The sequence below is a fragment of the Tympanuchus pallidicinctus genome, unplaced genomic scaffold (assembly GCF_026119805.1).
Source record: "Tympanuchus pallidicinctus isolate F22 unplaced genomic scaffold, pur_lepc_1.0 scaffold26, whole genome shotgun sequence".
Lineage (NCBI taxonomy): Eukaryota > Metazoa > Chordata > Aves > Galliformes > Phasianidae > Tympanuchus > Tympanuchus pallidicinctus.
The window spans coordinates 3,659,713-3,677,440 of record NW_026294743.1 but is presented as its reverse complement, the minus strand read 5'-3'; the positions used below and the strand labels follow the sequence as shown (position 1 = coordinate 3,677,440).

General features: G+C 38.6%; 1 protein-coding gene across 7 annotated transcripts in view; it reads right to left on the bottom strand.

The window, feature by feature from the left end:
* Positions 1-17,728, bottom strand: part of INPP4B (inositol polyphosphate-4-phosphatase type II B) — a 264,611-nt gene that overhangs the window by 228,936 nt on the left and 17,947 nt on the right. The window contains exon 1 of one of the 7 annotated variants that reach the window (XM_052690051.1): positions 1,087-1,193. The exons of the other annotated variants lie outside the window; for them this stretch is intronic. Coding sequence (XP_052546011.1) covers positions 1,087-1,098 — 12 coding nt within the window. The 5' untranslated portion in view covers positions 1,099-1,193. Of the gene's footprint in view, positions 1-1,086; positions 1,194-17,728 lie in introns of those variants that run through there. 7 annotated transcript variants of the gene reach the window in all.

The window sequence follows — 17,728 nt, the reverse complement described above, 5'->3', positions numbered from 1 at the left end:
AACACACTAAAGGATGTGACATAAGGGTATCACGGCCAGAGTTTTACTTTCGCTTACCTAAGACTTACATGTCCTTTCACCCCCCAAAGGAATGTAGCCATAAGATCATGAATCCAAAGAAACCAGTATCGCGTTGACTGCATATATACAACAAATCCATCACACACTCCTAAATAGTCCTTTGCAAGCCAGTAGTCCTTTGAAATTATATACAGATAAACATGCAAGTTTAATACTAAAATAAGTCATCATATCACATTGAAAACCTTTCAGACATGATGAACCATCTGTGAAACAGTACTATCATTTCTATTCAACTACTGGTCCATACGATACAGAAGTATCTTTAGAGCCAACTAGCAAGTATTTTACTGTCAACCAAAAGCATCCCAAGCTTGGCGCTATGCCCTCATTCTATTACTATTCAGGCAAGTACAGAAGCGGTGCTCATACCAGATAAAGAGTAAGAAAAAGAGCAATTCCACTCTTGGAGTTTATTCCTTCCAGAGGATAGGTGGCCTCAAATCCTGCTCAATCCAAAATCAAATGAAGGCACTAAGCATCTGCTGCAAGACCTCCAATATGCATCAGGGTCAGACCCTCTTTTAAGAGGCCCTGCATTCTAGGCATAGAACTGTTCTTTACATCAAAGCAAAGTACTCGTGCATGAAAGAGGAGAGAACAACAAAAGAAACCACTACACAGTAAATTTAGTTTAAAAAAAAAAAAAAAAACCAAAAAAACTAAAAGAATACTAAAAATACTGGGGTCTCCAAATCCATCTTGAACATTAGTACAATACCTCAGTCAAGCACTAAAATATTCAGTATACTCAAAACAGAAATTCTAGATTTAAATCCATGAGCAAAATCTGACCAGACTATTCATGATTCAGCTACAGAATGTTGATATCAGGAAAAACGTTAGCATTATAGAAGGCAAACAGCGCATGTTTCATCTCTACCTTTCTAAAAATATTTTCTTTTTCCCCCTAAAAGCACGATGCCAGTAGCTATCACAGAAAAGGATGACTCAAGTTCACACAGATTCAACTAACACATGAATAAAAGCAGGAGAATGAATTACCTTATTTTTCATTACAAAGAGTAGATTTCCTTTCAGTCGTCACCATCCCTCTCTCATTTCTGTATGCAAAGAAGTAATAGATTAATAAAAACAACCTTCTGTCTTCACACATTAAAAGCTTCTTTAAGATGCATTAGTAATAAAGGTCAGAAAAGAAAACCATTAACAAGCAAAAGAAAGCCAGCTTCACTCAGCATCTGCCTATGTACAACATGCCGTTAAATGTCAAATAACTTCCCAGAAGGTTTCCTCTACTCTGCAGCTGAGAGAATTGGTGACTGCAGCAGACACTCCGCTGTATTTTCTGTTTCTCTGCTTCTTCCTCACATGGGAGCAGAAACAGACTCTTTAGCATGCTGCAGTATTCACTCCTATCATTTCAAAAGCTAAAATATAATCCTTTTTAAGACAAAAACATTAAGTATTCTACTTGGATTATAATATGCTCATCTGCATTTGCAGTTTTCAGGAAATAGTGAGGAAATGAGACCCATCTATTCACAGTCACTTTACTGTTATTATTTTACTACGCTTAAAAAAGAAGCAACCGACCAATGAAAACGGTATTATATTTGCATTACACATAACCCAACTTGTAAGAGAAGACAGTGTTTTAGAAATCTAGGGAGGACGGAAAAAGCTTTCTTACTGAACTAGTCTTTGTTACTGCATCATGTTCCCTTACCAAGAAAGCACTTCCGTACCTGTATGTACAGACAGCATCATGTATCTATCATAGACAAACATTTCACATACCAATGTCATTTCTTATCTTTCTTGAGGTTTGTGAAACACCGTGCATGTAGACAGCAGCCAAACTTAAACTGCTAGGGAGCTGTAAAAGCCCCAACATCATGGTTACCCCACAGCAGTCTCTATGGGATTTTTTTTTTTTTTTTTCTTTAAACTTCCTTTCAATGCTGGTCCACCAGTAAAGACATATAGCATGAACAGAGGAATACATTGTTAAATACAGTTATCTTTTTTTCTTGATCATTTCAATACAGGTGTTTCAATAGAGAACATCTGAAAATCAGAAGTCATAGCTACAGTCACTGTGACTTACAGTAACTGATAACAGTTACATGTCAAGCGTGGGGATTATTTCTGTGCTGCTGTTGCAGGGGGAGATTGATCATTTTTCATTATTCTTAATTTTTTTTCCCCCTTGGTTTGGCTTATTTTGATGGGTTTATTTTTGTTATTCTTTTGTTGATTTGTTTTTGGTTGTTTCTGGATCTTTCCATACCTACTAAAGGCTAAGAAAAACATTGGGAAGTGCTGTAAATTGAAGCACATTCACCAACTAAAATCTAAGAAAAGTCACCAAAGCTGAGATGATGTATACAAGCAAAAATTTGCCACTCTGCTTAGCCTATGTTTCACACTCAGAGCCCTGCATCAGCAGAAGGAATCTATTTCTAGTAAAAGGTATTTTTATATACTTGAGAAGATCACTACCTCAAGCAGCACAAGCAGTAAATCTGAAGATTAGTCATATTTAATGACAAGCCTCTCAATGAAGATAATATACCATGGTCTAAATGCAGCCTTTCTGTCAAGAGGACATAGCCTCATCGCTGTGAACCAGAAGCCTTTATTTAAGCATGAGGAACATTCCATGCATGCGTAGCTTTTGATATTTTTTCTTAAAAATAAAAATTAAAAAAAAAAAAAAAAAACCACTAGTGACCACGCTAGAGATAGGATATCAGGCTACGTGGATGTTTGGTCAACAAATTTGAAGCGATGCTAACACTAAGTGTATCACTAAACACAGAAAAATATTCCACAACCTCTAAACATCATTTAGTTCATTGGACAGAGCCTGATACACTGCTTATGATGATAAGACTGTTAATATCCTATTTAACATCCTTATTTATTTCCTCGACAAGGGGACTGAGTGCTCCTTCAATAAGTTTGCAGATGACATCAAGAAACTGGGAAGAATCAGTGATCTGCCTGTGGGTAAAAAGGCCTTCAGGAAGATCTGGACAGTGTGGATTGTTGGCTGAGGACACTGAGATAAAGTTCAACAAGACCAAGTGCCAGGTTTCTCACTTCGGTCACAACAATGCCAGGCAATCCTACAGGCTCAGGCAGAATGAACAGAAGATTGTGTGCAAGACATAGAGCCGGGGTGTTGGCTAAACACGAGCCAGCAACATGCCCAGGTAGCCAAGAAGGCCAATGGCTTCTATCAGAAGCAGTTTTCCCAACAGGAGAAGAAAGAGATCATCCATCTTCACAGATGCAGCTCTGGTGAAGCTACTCTGAAGTATCATGCTCGGTTCTGACCCCTCACTACATGGAAGACACTAACAGCCTGCAGCATGTTCAGATAAGAGCAATGAAGCTATTAAGGGGAGGGAACTGGGATTGTTCAGTGGTGAAGAGAAGACTGGACAAACCCTTACAACTCTCAAAAATGACCTCAAGAGAGGTTGTGCTCAAGTGTTAGTCAGCCTCTTCTCCCAGCTAACAGGACAAGAGATAATAGCCTCTAGTTGCACCAAGGATTGTTCAGGTTGGATATTAAGAAAAATTCATTTTCCAAAGGAATGTTGAGAAGCTTGAACAGGCTGCCCAGGGAGATGGTTCAGTCACCATCCCTGGAGGCGCTCAACAAGCATTTAGATCTTGTATTAAGGGACACTGGCTTAGATGGGAAATACTGCTGATAGGCAGACAGTTGGACGAGATGACCTTAAGAGGGCTTTTCCAGATGATTCTACGAAGACAAGGACAGAACACTTTTGAGAAACCCCAAAGCAGCCAGAAGCAATTCTCTGCTAGTACCCTGGCCAGAAGGCCTGCTGCATCCTCCATCAAGAAGCTACGGCTACCCAACTCACTGGTAGAAAACAAAATATTCTAAGTGTAGTACATTCTTTCAGCCTCTTATCATTATCAAGTCTATGCCACATTTTTTATCCTAGCAAAATCGAACTAAGTGCATCTCAATTAAGAGCAGTTGGGACAAGTAAAACATTTGCTGTTGCTGAAATGATAGTATTAAAAGTAGTTCCTATTTAGCGGTGGAATCATTTCCTAACAGCTACCTAGGGAACAGACATTTGTTCAAGCTTACTGGAAATTGAAAGACATTTTAAATAAGCTCATAAATGCCAAAGGAAACCTGCAAAGGTGGTGGCAAAAAGAGCCATAAAAACTTACGACAAGACACCACAATTTCAAGTGAGTAAGGCTTGAAAAACAGGATAGCAGCACTTTTAACACGGAAACTAATAACTGGTGACTGGCAGCCAACGAGTCAAAGAGGAATAAAATAAACTTAAGCCTTGAGTACTGTTTCTCAAGTATATAACACAAAAACTGAGCAAAATGAAGAGCTTTTTTTAACCTTTCTTACTTAGAAAACTATTTAGCATCACTCAAGCATCAGTAATTAAGACAACTGAAGATGCTCAAAGGCAGGCGATTAGTGAACTTTTAAGGTGATACCTGCAGCAAACATGCACATAAACTACGGGCTGTTTTCATTGCATACCATTTTTATTTATCAAGTATTCATCCTTGAGCGCTCTGCCAATCCCCGCATTTCTTTCCTTGCCAAAACAACCTGATGGTCACTTGACAAACAGGCAGATTTTTGGCATTTAATCTCATTGAGTCGCCAGGGAAGAAGATGAAGCTAAGTAAATGATGGAGGACAATACTGATGCTAGTTAGTTTATTGAAGCAGAGCATAAATTAGGCAGCAGATCTGAAGGTCAACTGAAATTCTGAAAACAAATATATAAATAGTTTATTTTGCTGTTTTTTATTTCGTTTGAGTTATGTACTACAAGTATTTTACTTCATAGTATGGAAGTAGTACAAATGATAGGGAAAATTCCAAGGTTCTAAGTGCTATCTTCTCGTGCATACAATCACCTAAAAAAAAAAATAGTAATTAGAGCTTTCCAGAGTCTACAGAACCTCATGCAGAAATTGTATTTTGATGCACTTTTCACACAGTTTAATAATACTGCTAACACATCTTGACTATAGGCATATAAGTAACTAGAAAGCTCAAATACGCATTCATGTGGCAGCTGAAGGGGTAGAAGTTGCCTTGTTCTTCTATCTCCTCCACAAGAACAATAACTCTAATAGAATATGAAGTGTAAACTGTTAGAGTTTCGTAACTTACTCAAGCACTGACATTTGGTTACTCCATGACTTATTACTAACACAGTATTTCTTCTTCATTCATGGTATTTCCACATTTACCAATTGGTTCGGAAAATTTCAATTCAGGAAAATAATTATCCCCAAGTACATTCATCAGAAATTCAACTTGAGAAATTACACAGGATACATATACAAGATCTTCAGTTCCCTCAGAGCCCCTTCTGTTCATCTGAAATAACTTAAGTTCCATTCAATACCTGCAATTTTGGAAACTGGAAATTGTATAGAGAGCAACATTTGTCCAAGTTGCAGTTACTACAACACCATTTCACGTTGCTGCAAAAGGGAGAAAATAAGGACATAAGTAGTTTTAAATATACAGTTTTTTCATCTCCAAAATATTATATAGGCTCTTAATATATTTTTTTTTCTAAGAGTTGTTCTCAAGAGACATTCTTGGAATCACCCTTAGAGAAACAAACAACCTAAGTTTCTAAGGTGACTCTTACTGTAGCTGTAGTATTATTTAAAGAATCCTTCCCAGACTTTAGAGGCCACTTTCCATCACTAAGTTGGAAGTTCTTCCAACAACATCTTACACAGCAAGAGAACTACAGCTCTGAATGACTCCTGATCAAGTTTTTCCACAGTTGCTGAGATCAAGAACTAGTTCCATGATTTGTAGCGTACCTTTCTATTGGCCCTTTTATTCCTGATTCCCCCCCCCCTTTTTTTTTTTTTAACCCCTCACAATTGATGACTTATATGGTCTCTTTTTATTCCCCGATCAACAAACCACAGCCAATTACAATAGCACTATGAGTCCAAAAGCAGCCCATGTACGGAGTAATACCTGGACATAATGAAAGATGGGCAAATCACAGATACGATGGTCAGAAGACACGTCTCCAAATAAGTTTTTTCCCCACTGAAAGGGTGCTACAGTTCAGTGAACCAAAAATTCACAATTCTGTGAATTTAACTTAAATGAAGTTTAAGTTAAATTATTCCAAGTTTGCTTTTCCTTACCGAATACCTTCACAAGCAAGAAACGAGAACCTTACAAGCAGTCCCATTGCATACCTAAGCATTAGAAAGCTGCAGCTTCCATTCCTCCAATCCTTCTTCCCCATCTTTTTCTTCCTTGCTTTCCCTTGAGCATCAACAGTTATTCTGAAGTTTACCATCATGCTTAGACTCCATTTCATAGTACTTTTGAAGTTATCACCTCCTAACCTTACATCACAAAGCCTGACCTGCAATTTACAACATACAAGCACACTACTATGATCAAATTGACATGCTGACTCCAAATGAGCAGCTGCACCTGCATGGAGCCTGTGTTCTCTGAATCGATCAACTAAAAGTGTGGAAAGATGAGTCAGAGAGAACTTAGGAAAAAAAGGATATTTACCATAACTATAATCTAATAGTATAAACATAATCGGAGTTGAAGACCCAAACCATTAGAGATGAAGGGGACAGGAAAAAAAGAAAGGCCACTGGGCAGGCCAACATATCCAACAAAATCCAGTTGTAATGCCCCTTGCATGTAATCTGCAGGGATATTGGGAATGACAATCTGCAGATTCCCACTAGGCTCTGTATGCTTAGTTGAATTACTCATCACTTCTATGGACACGAAATGTACTTACACAACAGTAGTGAACACAAAGCTTGCAATAGACTTACTTGATTTAAACTGAAAACATAATCAAAAAAAGGTCTGTTTACAGGTCCTTTCAAATCTACCCTAAGAAGTACATTCACCTATACAATTGCTTGAAATTGCTTCTACCTCTTCGAATAGCATGGAATAAGCCAGATCCTAGTAACCTAGTCCCAGAACGAATGAGCCATTGAAAACCATCAGCAACCAAATAAAATTATGCTAAGAAAGAAATGAAGGTTACTGGCTACACTCTAATTATGCTTAAATGCAGTAATTACTTTGAAGTACAAACATCTGTATTCCACAGAGAACTGCAAAGCACAGAAGACCAGGGGAAGAAGCAAGTTGTAAAGCACTAGTCAAAAAAGCTTTTGCTTCCCAGCGAAACAGAAAACAGAGCCAGACACCCAAAATATTATTCTGTTTATCTGCAAAGGCTATTAGAAAGAATAAATAAACTCCAGGGGGAGACAGGCATAGTCATGTTCTTATTCTTTCCCCTAACGGAAATGGTAAACCTCTCACACTGATCAGTAAAGCAATAACTGACTAGAAAATTCTTAGTACACCTGTGGATCACTTGCCTTGAATAGAAGCCATAACAGAAATCATACAGGACTGTAAGGACTGGTACACAGCAGTTAAAACCCCCAAGACAGTATGCTTCGATAAATACAAGTCAACAGCAGCCTTGAAATGCAAGGCAGCTGGGCCAGCAGTTCTGCAGGGCATTAACAAGCAAGGTGTCTGTTCTCCAGACATTTGACAGAGAAGCTAAACCCACCTAACAATGTCAGCAAATGATTCAGACCTAGAAGACGCAAGACACTGTGGAACTCAAAGTTGAGTTTCATGTTCTAACCTGATGATCATTCAAAGATTATCATGGCTACTACTGCAGCAGCAATAAAATGAAAGGTAAGAACTATAATAGAAGCGTCTGCCTTCAGCTGCAGCATTGGTTTTCCTTGGAGAAGCAGAAAAACTCATTAACTACAATCAACTTCCCTTCTGGCTCCATTTCAGAACACAGCTGTCAGTCATTGAAACTGCTTACTCATACACTGCCTTTAAATGTTCTTCTGGCTCATCTCTTTCCTCGCAACTCAGCTAGAAAAAGATACCATCTTCAGTTATTTAATGCTGATGGTTTGAGAGAGACATAATTTAATACTTGTATTTAGAGAGACAGCCACAATGAATCCATAGCCTCTCTCACTGTTTTTTCCCCTGACAATTATCAAAACCTGAATTTTCTGGGAACCCAAACCAGTCAAGCATTTAGTGAGTTACCAGAAGACAGTGGAAGCGAAGTCTGCAGAACAGCTTACTAGGAGGCATTTCATCAGCTCAGGATAACCACTAAGCTAAAAATGATCAAAACAGTGACAGCAGGATGTGACCAATGTCATTAAGATACAGAAAAATCATCCTCACAATGCACATAATATCCTTAAACACTTGTAAGACAGCCTTTTAGGTTTCCAAGTTTCCATGATGAAACAACACTCAACACTACAAGAAAGTCAGTCTTCCAAAACCATTTCCAAATGGGACTGCAGTTGACGTTTAAGACATCAGATGTACTCCAATGACCTGGCTAATAGGAATCCAGCCACACATACTACAACATGGTTTCAGAATACACCCCAGTTAAACGTTTGACTTTAATTCCCTATTTATTTACAAATCTACACAGCAGAATCCTTTCTGTAGCCTCCAGGAATATAAGCACACAAGTCTTTTGTAACCTGCCACTTCAAATTAAACCGAATTTAACAACAAAAAAAAGGAGCAGCGAGTGCAGCACCGCAGCTAGCATAGAGCTGCTCTTCATGTTCAAGTCAGCAAGTTAGCCTGAAGGAGGCAGGGAGCAAGGACCAGTGACCGACCAAAGTCTCCATGGCCAGGAGAGGCAGACAGAGCAACCACTTCCTAAGAGCGCAATATGTTGAAAATTACAACATGCTCCACTCTACAAGATGCAGTATTCCAGTAGGAAGAACATAATCTTCTGTCTCTGAAAGACCTTTTTACCATCTCTTCCAGTATCTGTACCAAGATAGAAGGTAAAGGCAGCCCTAAAACATTAAAACTGGTATCAGAGCGTTCTGTCCATTTTTGCTGTAAGAAGCTACTGTACTGAAACTGCAGCCTACTCTTTGAAAGATAAAGGCTTTTTTAAAATCTTGAAATGCTTGCAGTCCAAACAACTCTGATTTTCTTAATTCTTTTTGCTTTGCTTCCTATCCTAGAAGCAAAGTTCTGTATCTATACTGACAGGAAAAAAAAGTCACATAGCTGAGAAATCAAAGCGATGCTAAGGCTGCTCTCTACCCCCTCCATGCATACAACAGATTCGAGATATAAGGGGGGAAGCCCTGAGCTATAAATGTAAGAAGATTATAACAGTGTATTTGAGAGATTTGGGGTCCATTTGAGCTCTGAAAAGATTTTAGCCCTGAGTAGACCGAGTCAAGTCACCCACAAATTGAAATACAACATTTCTCTTTTTCACTTACGACATTAACCACTTGACACAAAGCTCCTTCAGCATGTTTCACACAGTGCACCACTACTTTTGTTTTGGCATTCACAAGAACCAACCTTATCCACTTTCCTTAGTGCTGTCATTCCCCCCATGGTCTTTAAGACAGAAACTTAAGTTTCTTTCCTTATGGAAATGCTGAGGCATCTGCACACCAGCAGAGGCTCCTATTTTACAGTTCCACTGCTCAGAACAGACCATGAACTCTTCTACACCTTTCAGAAGGAAGACATGACTGGGTTTCCCCCAGTCTCAATCAATGGCGAGTGTGGTAAAAAAGGAAATTACTATTTGATGATGATACACTGAATAATTACAACTCAGACATAGAAAAAACCCCTATGAAGTGCATTTCCTGTTGAAGTTAATTGCTCCTGGCAGATCACAAATAACTGGCTACCTACATTTCTGATTAAAAACAATACTTTATCAGCTGAGAATGCAATCGCTGAACAAATAAATGTAAGAAACAGTGACAATGTTATTGTGTTAAGGAAGAGCAATACATCATTTTTAGTGTCTCAATATTAAACGATTCAGTGTTAACATCCCATTAGTCTCAAAGTCTCAATTCAGCAGAAACTATGATGTCACCTGGGAAAAGGAATGTTGAGGCGGATGTGCAGAACAGACATTTAGCAGAAGAAGGGAGGAAGAAACGGAATAGAATATCAGAACCAAGGAAGTTGTTGCCTTATCCCCATCTGACAACTGGAACAATAACACAGCTCACCCTGAAGTAAAACTAGATTTCCAGTTCTTAAATATCAGTCCCTGCGCTATCCTTTCTCACTAATATGCCAATTTTTACCAGCTAAAAACACAAAGGAAATAAAGTCATCTGGAAATTAATTACATTTTGTCAAGTAATCTGCTAACTGGGTTATATAGCCATATTTCATTAGATTTTCACATAATTACAAATGCCATCCTACTCTCTTCAGTTACCAGGAATCACAAGCAAGCATCTTGCAAAAATTTTTCAACAGCTTTCGTCTAAGAATTTAGAATTGAGAAGTAGCTCAGCTAAATCCAAAGAAATGCACTTTCTTCAGATACATAACATTACAAACGTGAAAAACTTCACATAGAAATACAGAAAAAAAGAGGTTTTCTCATTTACATACAAAATAGGGTCACGTTGCTTAGGTACAGAATTATTTGCAGTAAAGAGCCCATGACTTCAGCAGCAAAAAGCGATGGTTAGAGAATAGGCATGACTGCATTAAATGACTTTTGTACTGAAAATATAACTATGATTGTTAGTAGAGGCAGCCCCCTTGGCTCAGGCTGGGTATGTCTGTGAAGAAATGTCACAGCTGGCTAGTGCAGTCCAACCCTCTTGCCACAAAGCTGATCTTGCCTCAGGATGTGAATGGTTGATAGCAGCCTCTCTTCCACCCCTACTGAAACTGCACCTCACTGCACAGCCTGCAAAAGCTGCGCAACACCAAATTAAATGTTTCCCTCCTGCATTTTAATCACACCTACGTACTCTGAAGGATTCTCAGCTTTCTCAAAGACCTCCTGAACAAAAGTTAACGGAGAAATCAGCATGGAGTAGAGAAACAGAACTTATGGGACTAATAACTCTGAAGCACACACACAAAAAAAAACAAACAGCTCTAAGAACTATTAAAAGAAAAGCTTTATCCCTAAAAGCATCAGCCTTCAAAGCTCAACAGCATAGTAAACTTCTCATAGGCAAGTTCCCAGCATTATGAACAGGCTACTTCTTGTCACACCAACATTCTTGGCTTTCTTGTCATCCTGTCACAGAAGCCAAGCACAACCCCAGCCCCTCTCACCAACCTAAGTTTGCCTTGAATTTACATTTACAGCACATGCTGATGCAGCAGTAGCATCTCAAAGTCTAATGAAAAAGGGGCTTCAAACAACAAGCACAGCCTCACAAAGTTACCTTCCAAGTAAAAATTGTGGCAGGAGTACACTCAGTCCCAGTCAGCACTGAAGCAGTTGCCTACGATTACTGCTGACATACAGCCAGATTCTGGGAAAGGTTATAAACAACATAGCCATATAGTTCAAGTGGCTATGAAATAGCACAATTACTTAAATACAAAATTAAATTTGAATAATATCATTGTGAATTATGTTCCTTACTGCATTGCTCCATCATTGCAGACTCTTCCTGCACTTATTTCGATCTTAATTGAATTTCCACGCACTAAAGGATGTGAATCTCTGAAGATTTAGCTGTGCCTCTATTAAGTAAGAAAACACTAGGTAACCTCTGAAACAGAAGTGTTTCTCCAGAAAACAGTGTAATGGCATTTTCTTGTATGTGCCATTCAAAGATCAGCTTTTCAAAGCCTGCATCAAAACTACAGACTCCACAGGAAGAGCTCCACAGCACGAAGCTATCAGAGACCACCAGCTCAAGTGGGAACATGGCAAAGAAACTGGATGTGTGGGAACAACAAGATGACCAAACATCTTCAGGGGTGTCAAGAGAAAGCATCCGTGTTAATATTTGGAGCTCCAACACTGACTGGGTCTGGCCTGGGAGCAGTGAAGTCATAGAAGTTGGTGGGAGAACAGAGAAGGTGCAGAGAGGAACACAGAAGAGAAGCCCTACGAAGGAGCTGAGGGCAGTTCAAGAAGGATAACAGGTAGTTAAGGAGGCAGCACACATGCACCTCAAGATCCAGTCCAGAAGAGTCAGTTTTGAGATAAACCCACTGCTTCTTCCAGCAACCTGAACAAACCCAGATTCCTCCATAGCACAACAGCTCTCCTGCAACTTATGGAGGGTTGGGGTACTTCCTGCAGTCAGTATGTAACAGCCAGAAAACTGTTAAGTAGAACATCAGTGGACTGGACTTTTTTTCCTTGTTGGTGAATATCCCCACATTAGCCTCAACTATTTGGGAACTGAGGTTATTTTGTCTACCTTGTTGAAGGCAGAAACACGACTCACACAGGAATTTACAAAAAGGTTAGGAAATTTCAATTCTTCTACTAAAGAGACATAGCCTTTGCCCAAGAACATGTTAAAATTGGCAGACTGCAAGCATACACGCACAGTGTAAACACACAAACACCTTACTGTATTTACCCAGCAATGGTAGTTGCTCTCCCACTATCAATTCATTATGATCTAACAGCAACTCACAAGACAGGCAAAAAACAAATCTGTAAGTGGCTCAAAAAATGACTTCTTCCTTTATTTCAAGGCAGTCAAGCAATTAGGATGTTACCTGGAAGATATGAACAGTGGCAAGTTGTACTCACTGTTTCTCACAAACTTAACTCTCACCTACCCTTCCTAGCATGAAGATTTTAAAAGAGAAGGGGAAAGAAAGATGACACATTTTGTTTGGAAAGCATGAAGTTCCTTTTCCCTTCTAGGTAAATATTACCTAAGCTTCATCTTCTGACCAACATCCCCCTTTGGTTTTGAAGTTTTATCTTTTCTTTTACTTCCTGTAAGCAGTAAAAAAGACCCATAAGACTTCTTCATTGAGCTATTTAGTGTTGATTTGCTCTCTCCCCACTGACATATCACTAGATTTGATTAGTCTGTGGATATAACAGCAGTTCTCTCCTGCTGTAGCAAAACAGCAAAGCATAAATTTCAAATTACTACAAAGACCCAGATTTGGAAGGTAACTACCTTGCCATTAGCACAGGCACCAAGACCAGACTGAATTCTACAGTCACAGTAACTGCTGGGGCAGGCTGGGGGAGATGGTTGCTTTTTTTGTGCTGCTCATGCAATGTTCAAGAATAAAAGACTTTTCCTATTATCACCTTTCAAGGACAAAACAAAATTATCAAGGGTCAGAAACATGTCAGCTACAGGAGCACCCAATTTAAAGGCCTGAAGTCCTGTAAGACATTTTTCTTGATAAGGAAATAAAAGATTTAGAGCAACTCTTGGTAAGCTTTTTAGTGGCATTTCAACTTGATTGGATTTAATCCTGAAAAGAAGCTGTAACAAGAAGTTACGCCTCCTAAAGCTCGGGGATTTATTCGGAGAAAAACTAACAACAACCAGTGCCTTACAGTCGTTAACAATCAATGGAACTTGAAGAACAAGGGCTGAAAAAAACAGGGTCTAACCACATTAGAAACAGAACAGAATTGAATCTATGACTTATCAAACCATCAAAGGCAACAACAGAATCCAATCCCTTTCACAGTGTGTAGTACTGAGCTCAAAACTAAAAGCAGCTAGATAACTTGATCTCTGTATCTCCAAAGCAATGTTGTTCTAGCACCTTTCTGCTTTTGCAGCATGAGCTTTCTACTATCTTCAAATGAAATACCTTAATCTCCCAATTATCTATATTATTATGACACCACTGACCCTTAAGTTACATTTGAGTTTTCTCCTTTGCCTTACTGGAAGACTTATAGAAAGTGAAGTAGATTATTTTATTTCAAAGATCGAAATTTTAATTGGTCCTGCACGGGGCCAGGGGTTGGACTCGATCCTCGTGGGTCCTTTCTAATGTGGAATAGTCAGCGTATCCATGATACCTTACAGTGAATGCTTTCCAGCCCTTATAATCCTCACACACATTGTCATGGTCACCTTCATACCAATAGTTTCCTCTCTCCAGATCCAGCTCAGCGCCTACTACAGAAATTGAGCAACACCTAATATGACTTCTCACTAAGCTGCTATTCACCTAGCAGCTTCTGTTTCACTTTAATTGCCTCTTAATTATTAGAGTTACACATCCTGTATTACCATGCTATGCAATAACCTCTATTTCTAGCATTCCTGAAAAGGTCATATCTTTCAATAGGCACACTCTGCCGTGACTGTTACGCTATGATCTTATGGCCACAACATCCAGTTTATAATCTGCAATTCAAATTACTCCATTTTACGCCCTGAGCTCCTGGCACTTGCACAGAAGTTCTCCTGCTTTGTGCTTCAGCTGACAAATTCTTAACTGAGCTCAAAGCTGACATAGCTGTAACCACTAGTTATATTTTCTAAGCACTGTTTTCCGAAGTATTTACTGCACTGAACTACAATTGTTATCATTGTCACCTGTTCTACACTGTTACCCCAATTTATTTGGGTGTTCTCCTGGATTGTCTACCATTTTTAATGCAGACTTTAAAAAATAGGCATTATGCAAATCTGTCACATTTCACAGTCCGAGGTTCTTCAACAAGGGCACAAACTCTCAATGCCAGCAAGCTGCTTCTCCAGGAATTACAATTTGAGCTCAACTTTCAAAAAACTTCTATTTCAGTAGACGTGCTTTAAAGGGTCATCATCTCCAAATACTTTCTGTAGGATTAGCTCTGAAGATTCTCTGTTCAGTACCAAGGGCAGCATCGCACAGCTGAGCATCTTGTCCATCCCACTGGAACCTTCCAAAAGAAATCACCATCTTCAGGGTCTCTAACATGCACCTCTTCATTACTTTCCATTTGCCAGATTTCTCTTTCGCCTTGTTTTTAAAAACACAAGCTTCCAATGACATATTGAATGTACATCACATTGAACTAAGCTTAGCATCTAAGTCTCCAGTGGATAACCGCTGGACAAAAGTTATGTTACCACCCCATTCTTCCAACACATTTAAGTCGTAAGTGACTTCCAGCCTGTACTCTTCTGGTCTGCCCATGACAAAAAAACGCATTCAATAAAATAGGTCAGCTGGCTTGGAAAGGAGGCTCATTGGAACTCATCACCACTTTCACCTTTCTCTCCACAGAAATCAAGACAACATTCTAACTGAAAGCGGAGTTCGGTCACTGAGAAGTATTAGATTTTAGTTGAGTAGTCACAGCAAAATACCAGAACTTACAGAGCTGCAAGGGTACTACCACAGTAAAACAGCTCTGGACTTGAAATGGCAATTTAGCAAGTTTTTTAGGCAACAATAAAGAAAATCAGGACAGTATAAAAGCAGCAGCCACAACTCTGTATTTATATACTCCTCACATGTAAAACAGAGTCAGGAGCGATTTAGAATTATAAACAATAGCTAACTATCTCTGTCACTAGGAGATATTCATACGGAGAGAAAACCAAGCCCTACTTAGTGAATAAATGTGAAACGGCCAAACACGCAGAAAATAAGCAACGAATATAGAAAGTTGCCATTTTGTATGGCACAGAACAGCAAAAGTTAATGCACGTAGACACTACCATTCAGTATATTTGCAAAGACCTCTAAGCATTTCATACAACGCTTACAACTGAGATTAAACCTTCTGAAAGACGCTTTGCTTGAAGTGCAGAACATTTTGATACAACGCCAATCTTAATGTTATTTACTCCTACCTGACTTATCACTAGGGGAGAAGATACAGAACAGTAACTGGGATCATTTTCTTCTTTATGCTACTGTAAGATTTATTAAAAACAAGGGGGAGGCTAAGTAAAGAAATGGTCCCACAGAGATGTAACAGCACAAGGTTGAGATTACCAGCAATTGACATGGCATACAAAGAAGATATGAATGGTTACCGAAACACTATGTTGATTCAGTATCCAAGAACGTTTGATGGTGCATAAACTAGAGTCAATTGACATAAAATTGCTTGATCATTTTCTCAGTTCAGGCCTCATTCCCTTATTGGAAAGTTAATATATGCAGACAGCTTTTCTAAAAGCTTCCAGCCAGGCTACTTAAAATAGCAACCCTGATCTCTGGACCTAGACTCTATCACAGAACGACAAAACAGTAAAACTGAAGTTTCACTTCTTTTTTTTCCTGCTCCCTCCCCAAGTGAGAAAAAACCAAAGAAATATAGCCTCTACTCTCCTTTAAAAATTTCAGGTGAAACATTGTCACCTCTCCATTGGGCACTAATGAGATGCTTTATGGGCTACAAATACAGGAAGGAAAACAGCTTCTACCACATCTGCTAAAAAGCTACATCATAAATTCTCCTAGGACAGTTCAATTCCATCAGCTCACACCTTCAATGAAGCCTGGCCCTACTACAAGTAGTAACCTAACCCCTTTTCTTTTTATAGACAGTTAACAGCCTGTAAAAATCTTAAGACAGATGTTTTGCCTTGACTACGTCTGAGTATCTTGCCTTTAACAGTCAGATGCGTTATACTATACTTGTTCTTAAACTATTTCACTGTAAGTTATCCATAGTTGGTTTCCATGTCATTTTCCAGAAAATGAAAGCTTGGCTAGCCTCACAAATCTACTTGAACACAGTAGGCACCGACTACTCATGCAACTTCTTATTACAACCTTACCTCTTGTCATTTTTAAGCAGCTTGATTAGCCCCTACACTGTATTTAAGCTGCATTTTTAATACGCAGGCCAGAAAATTATTGGCCAAGTTTATCTTAATTATAATTGATGCCTTTCTATTTTTTTATTTTTTAAAAATTTTAGTCTCAGCTTCAGAATTACTTTGTCTACAAGGTTGATGCCCCACATTTCACAAAAAAACAGTGATGGAAATTGCTTTTAAGAGTTGTACTCCCTCATTCAAACTGCTACATATTCTCTACACAATTATGTACCCAGACTTAATCAACTGATGGAGGTACTGGGCAGTCAGTACACAAGTTTCATGTCTGACTTCATAGGTTTAAATGAATAATGTCCTACCAAAAACCTAAACTAGGGTTGATCAAGTAAAAAAACTAGCAGTATATATTAACATGTGATATAAAATAATCTACCCGGGATGAAAAGGTCAGTTCCCCAGTAGGGCTTCTGGGTATTACATAAATGATAGGAAAAAATCATTCTGGATTCAACCCAGGATTAGAAAGAAAGTCGTTTTACATATGCCTGAAAGCATCTCAATTTCTTCAGAATTAGAACCTACTGATACCAACCTACAAATTTGCTTTGTATCAATTTCACACATTCCTGAAAACACTGACCCAAAAATTATTCAACTGCAAATGGCTCCTGTGCCCAAGAAATAAGTCTGGAAAGTAGACACGTACTTAAACAGAAGCTAATAAGGATTAGTCCAAACACCTTATTCCCTAATGGTTTTCTCCGGATTTTTTTTTGTTTGATTATATATATAACACATATAATACATCATTTTCTACCCCAGTCTACAGAGATTATGGTATATACTCAACAAAGGAGAGGAAATAGTATGGCATCCAGTTCAGTTAACAAAGAAGGTAAAGAAAAGACAAGCTAGGCCCATAATAAACTAAGTAACAGAAAAACCAGCTCAGTGCCCCATAAGGACATAAAAAACCTCCTAATAAAAAAAAAAAAAAGACAATTAAGTGATTATTTGCAGATATCTGAAGTACAAATCCATACTTACTAAATTTGAGGGAATCAGT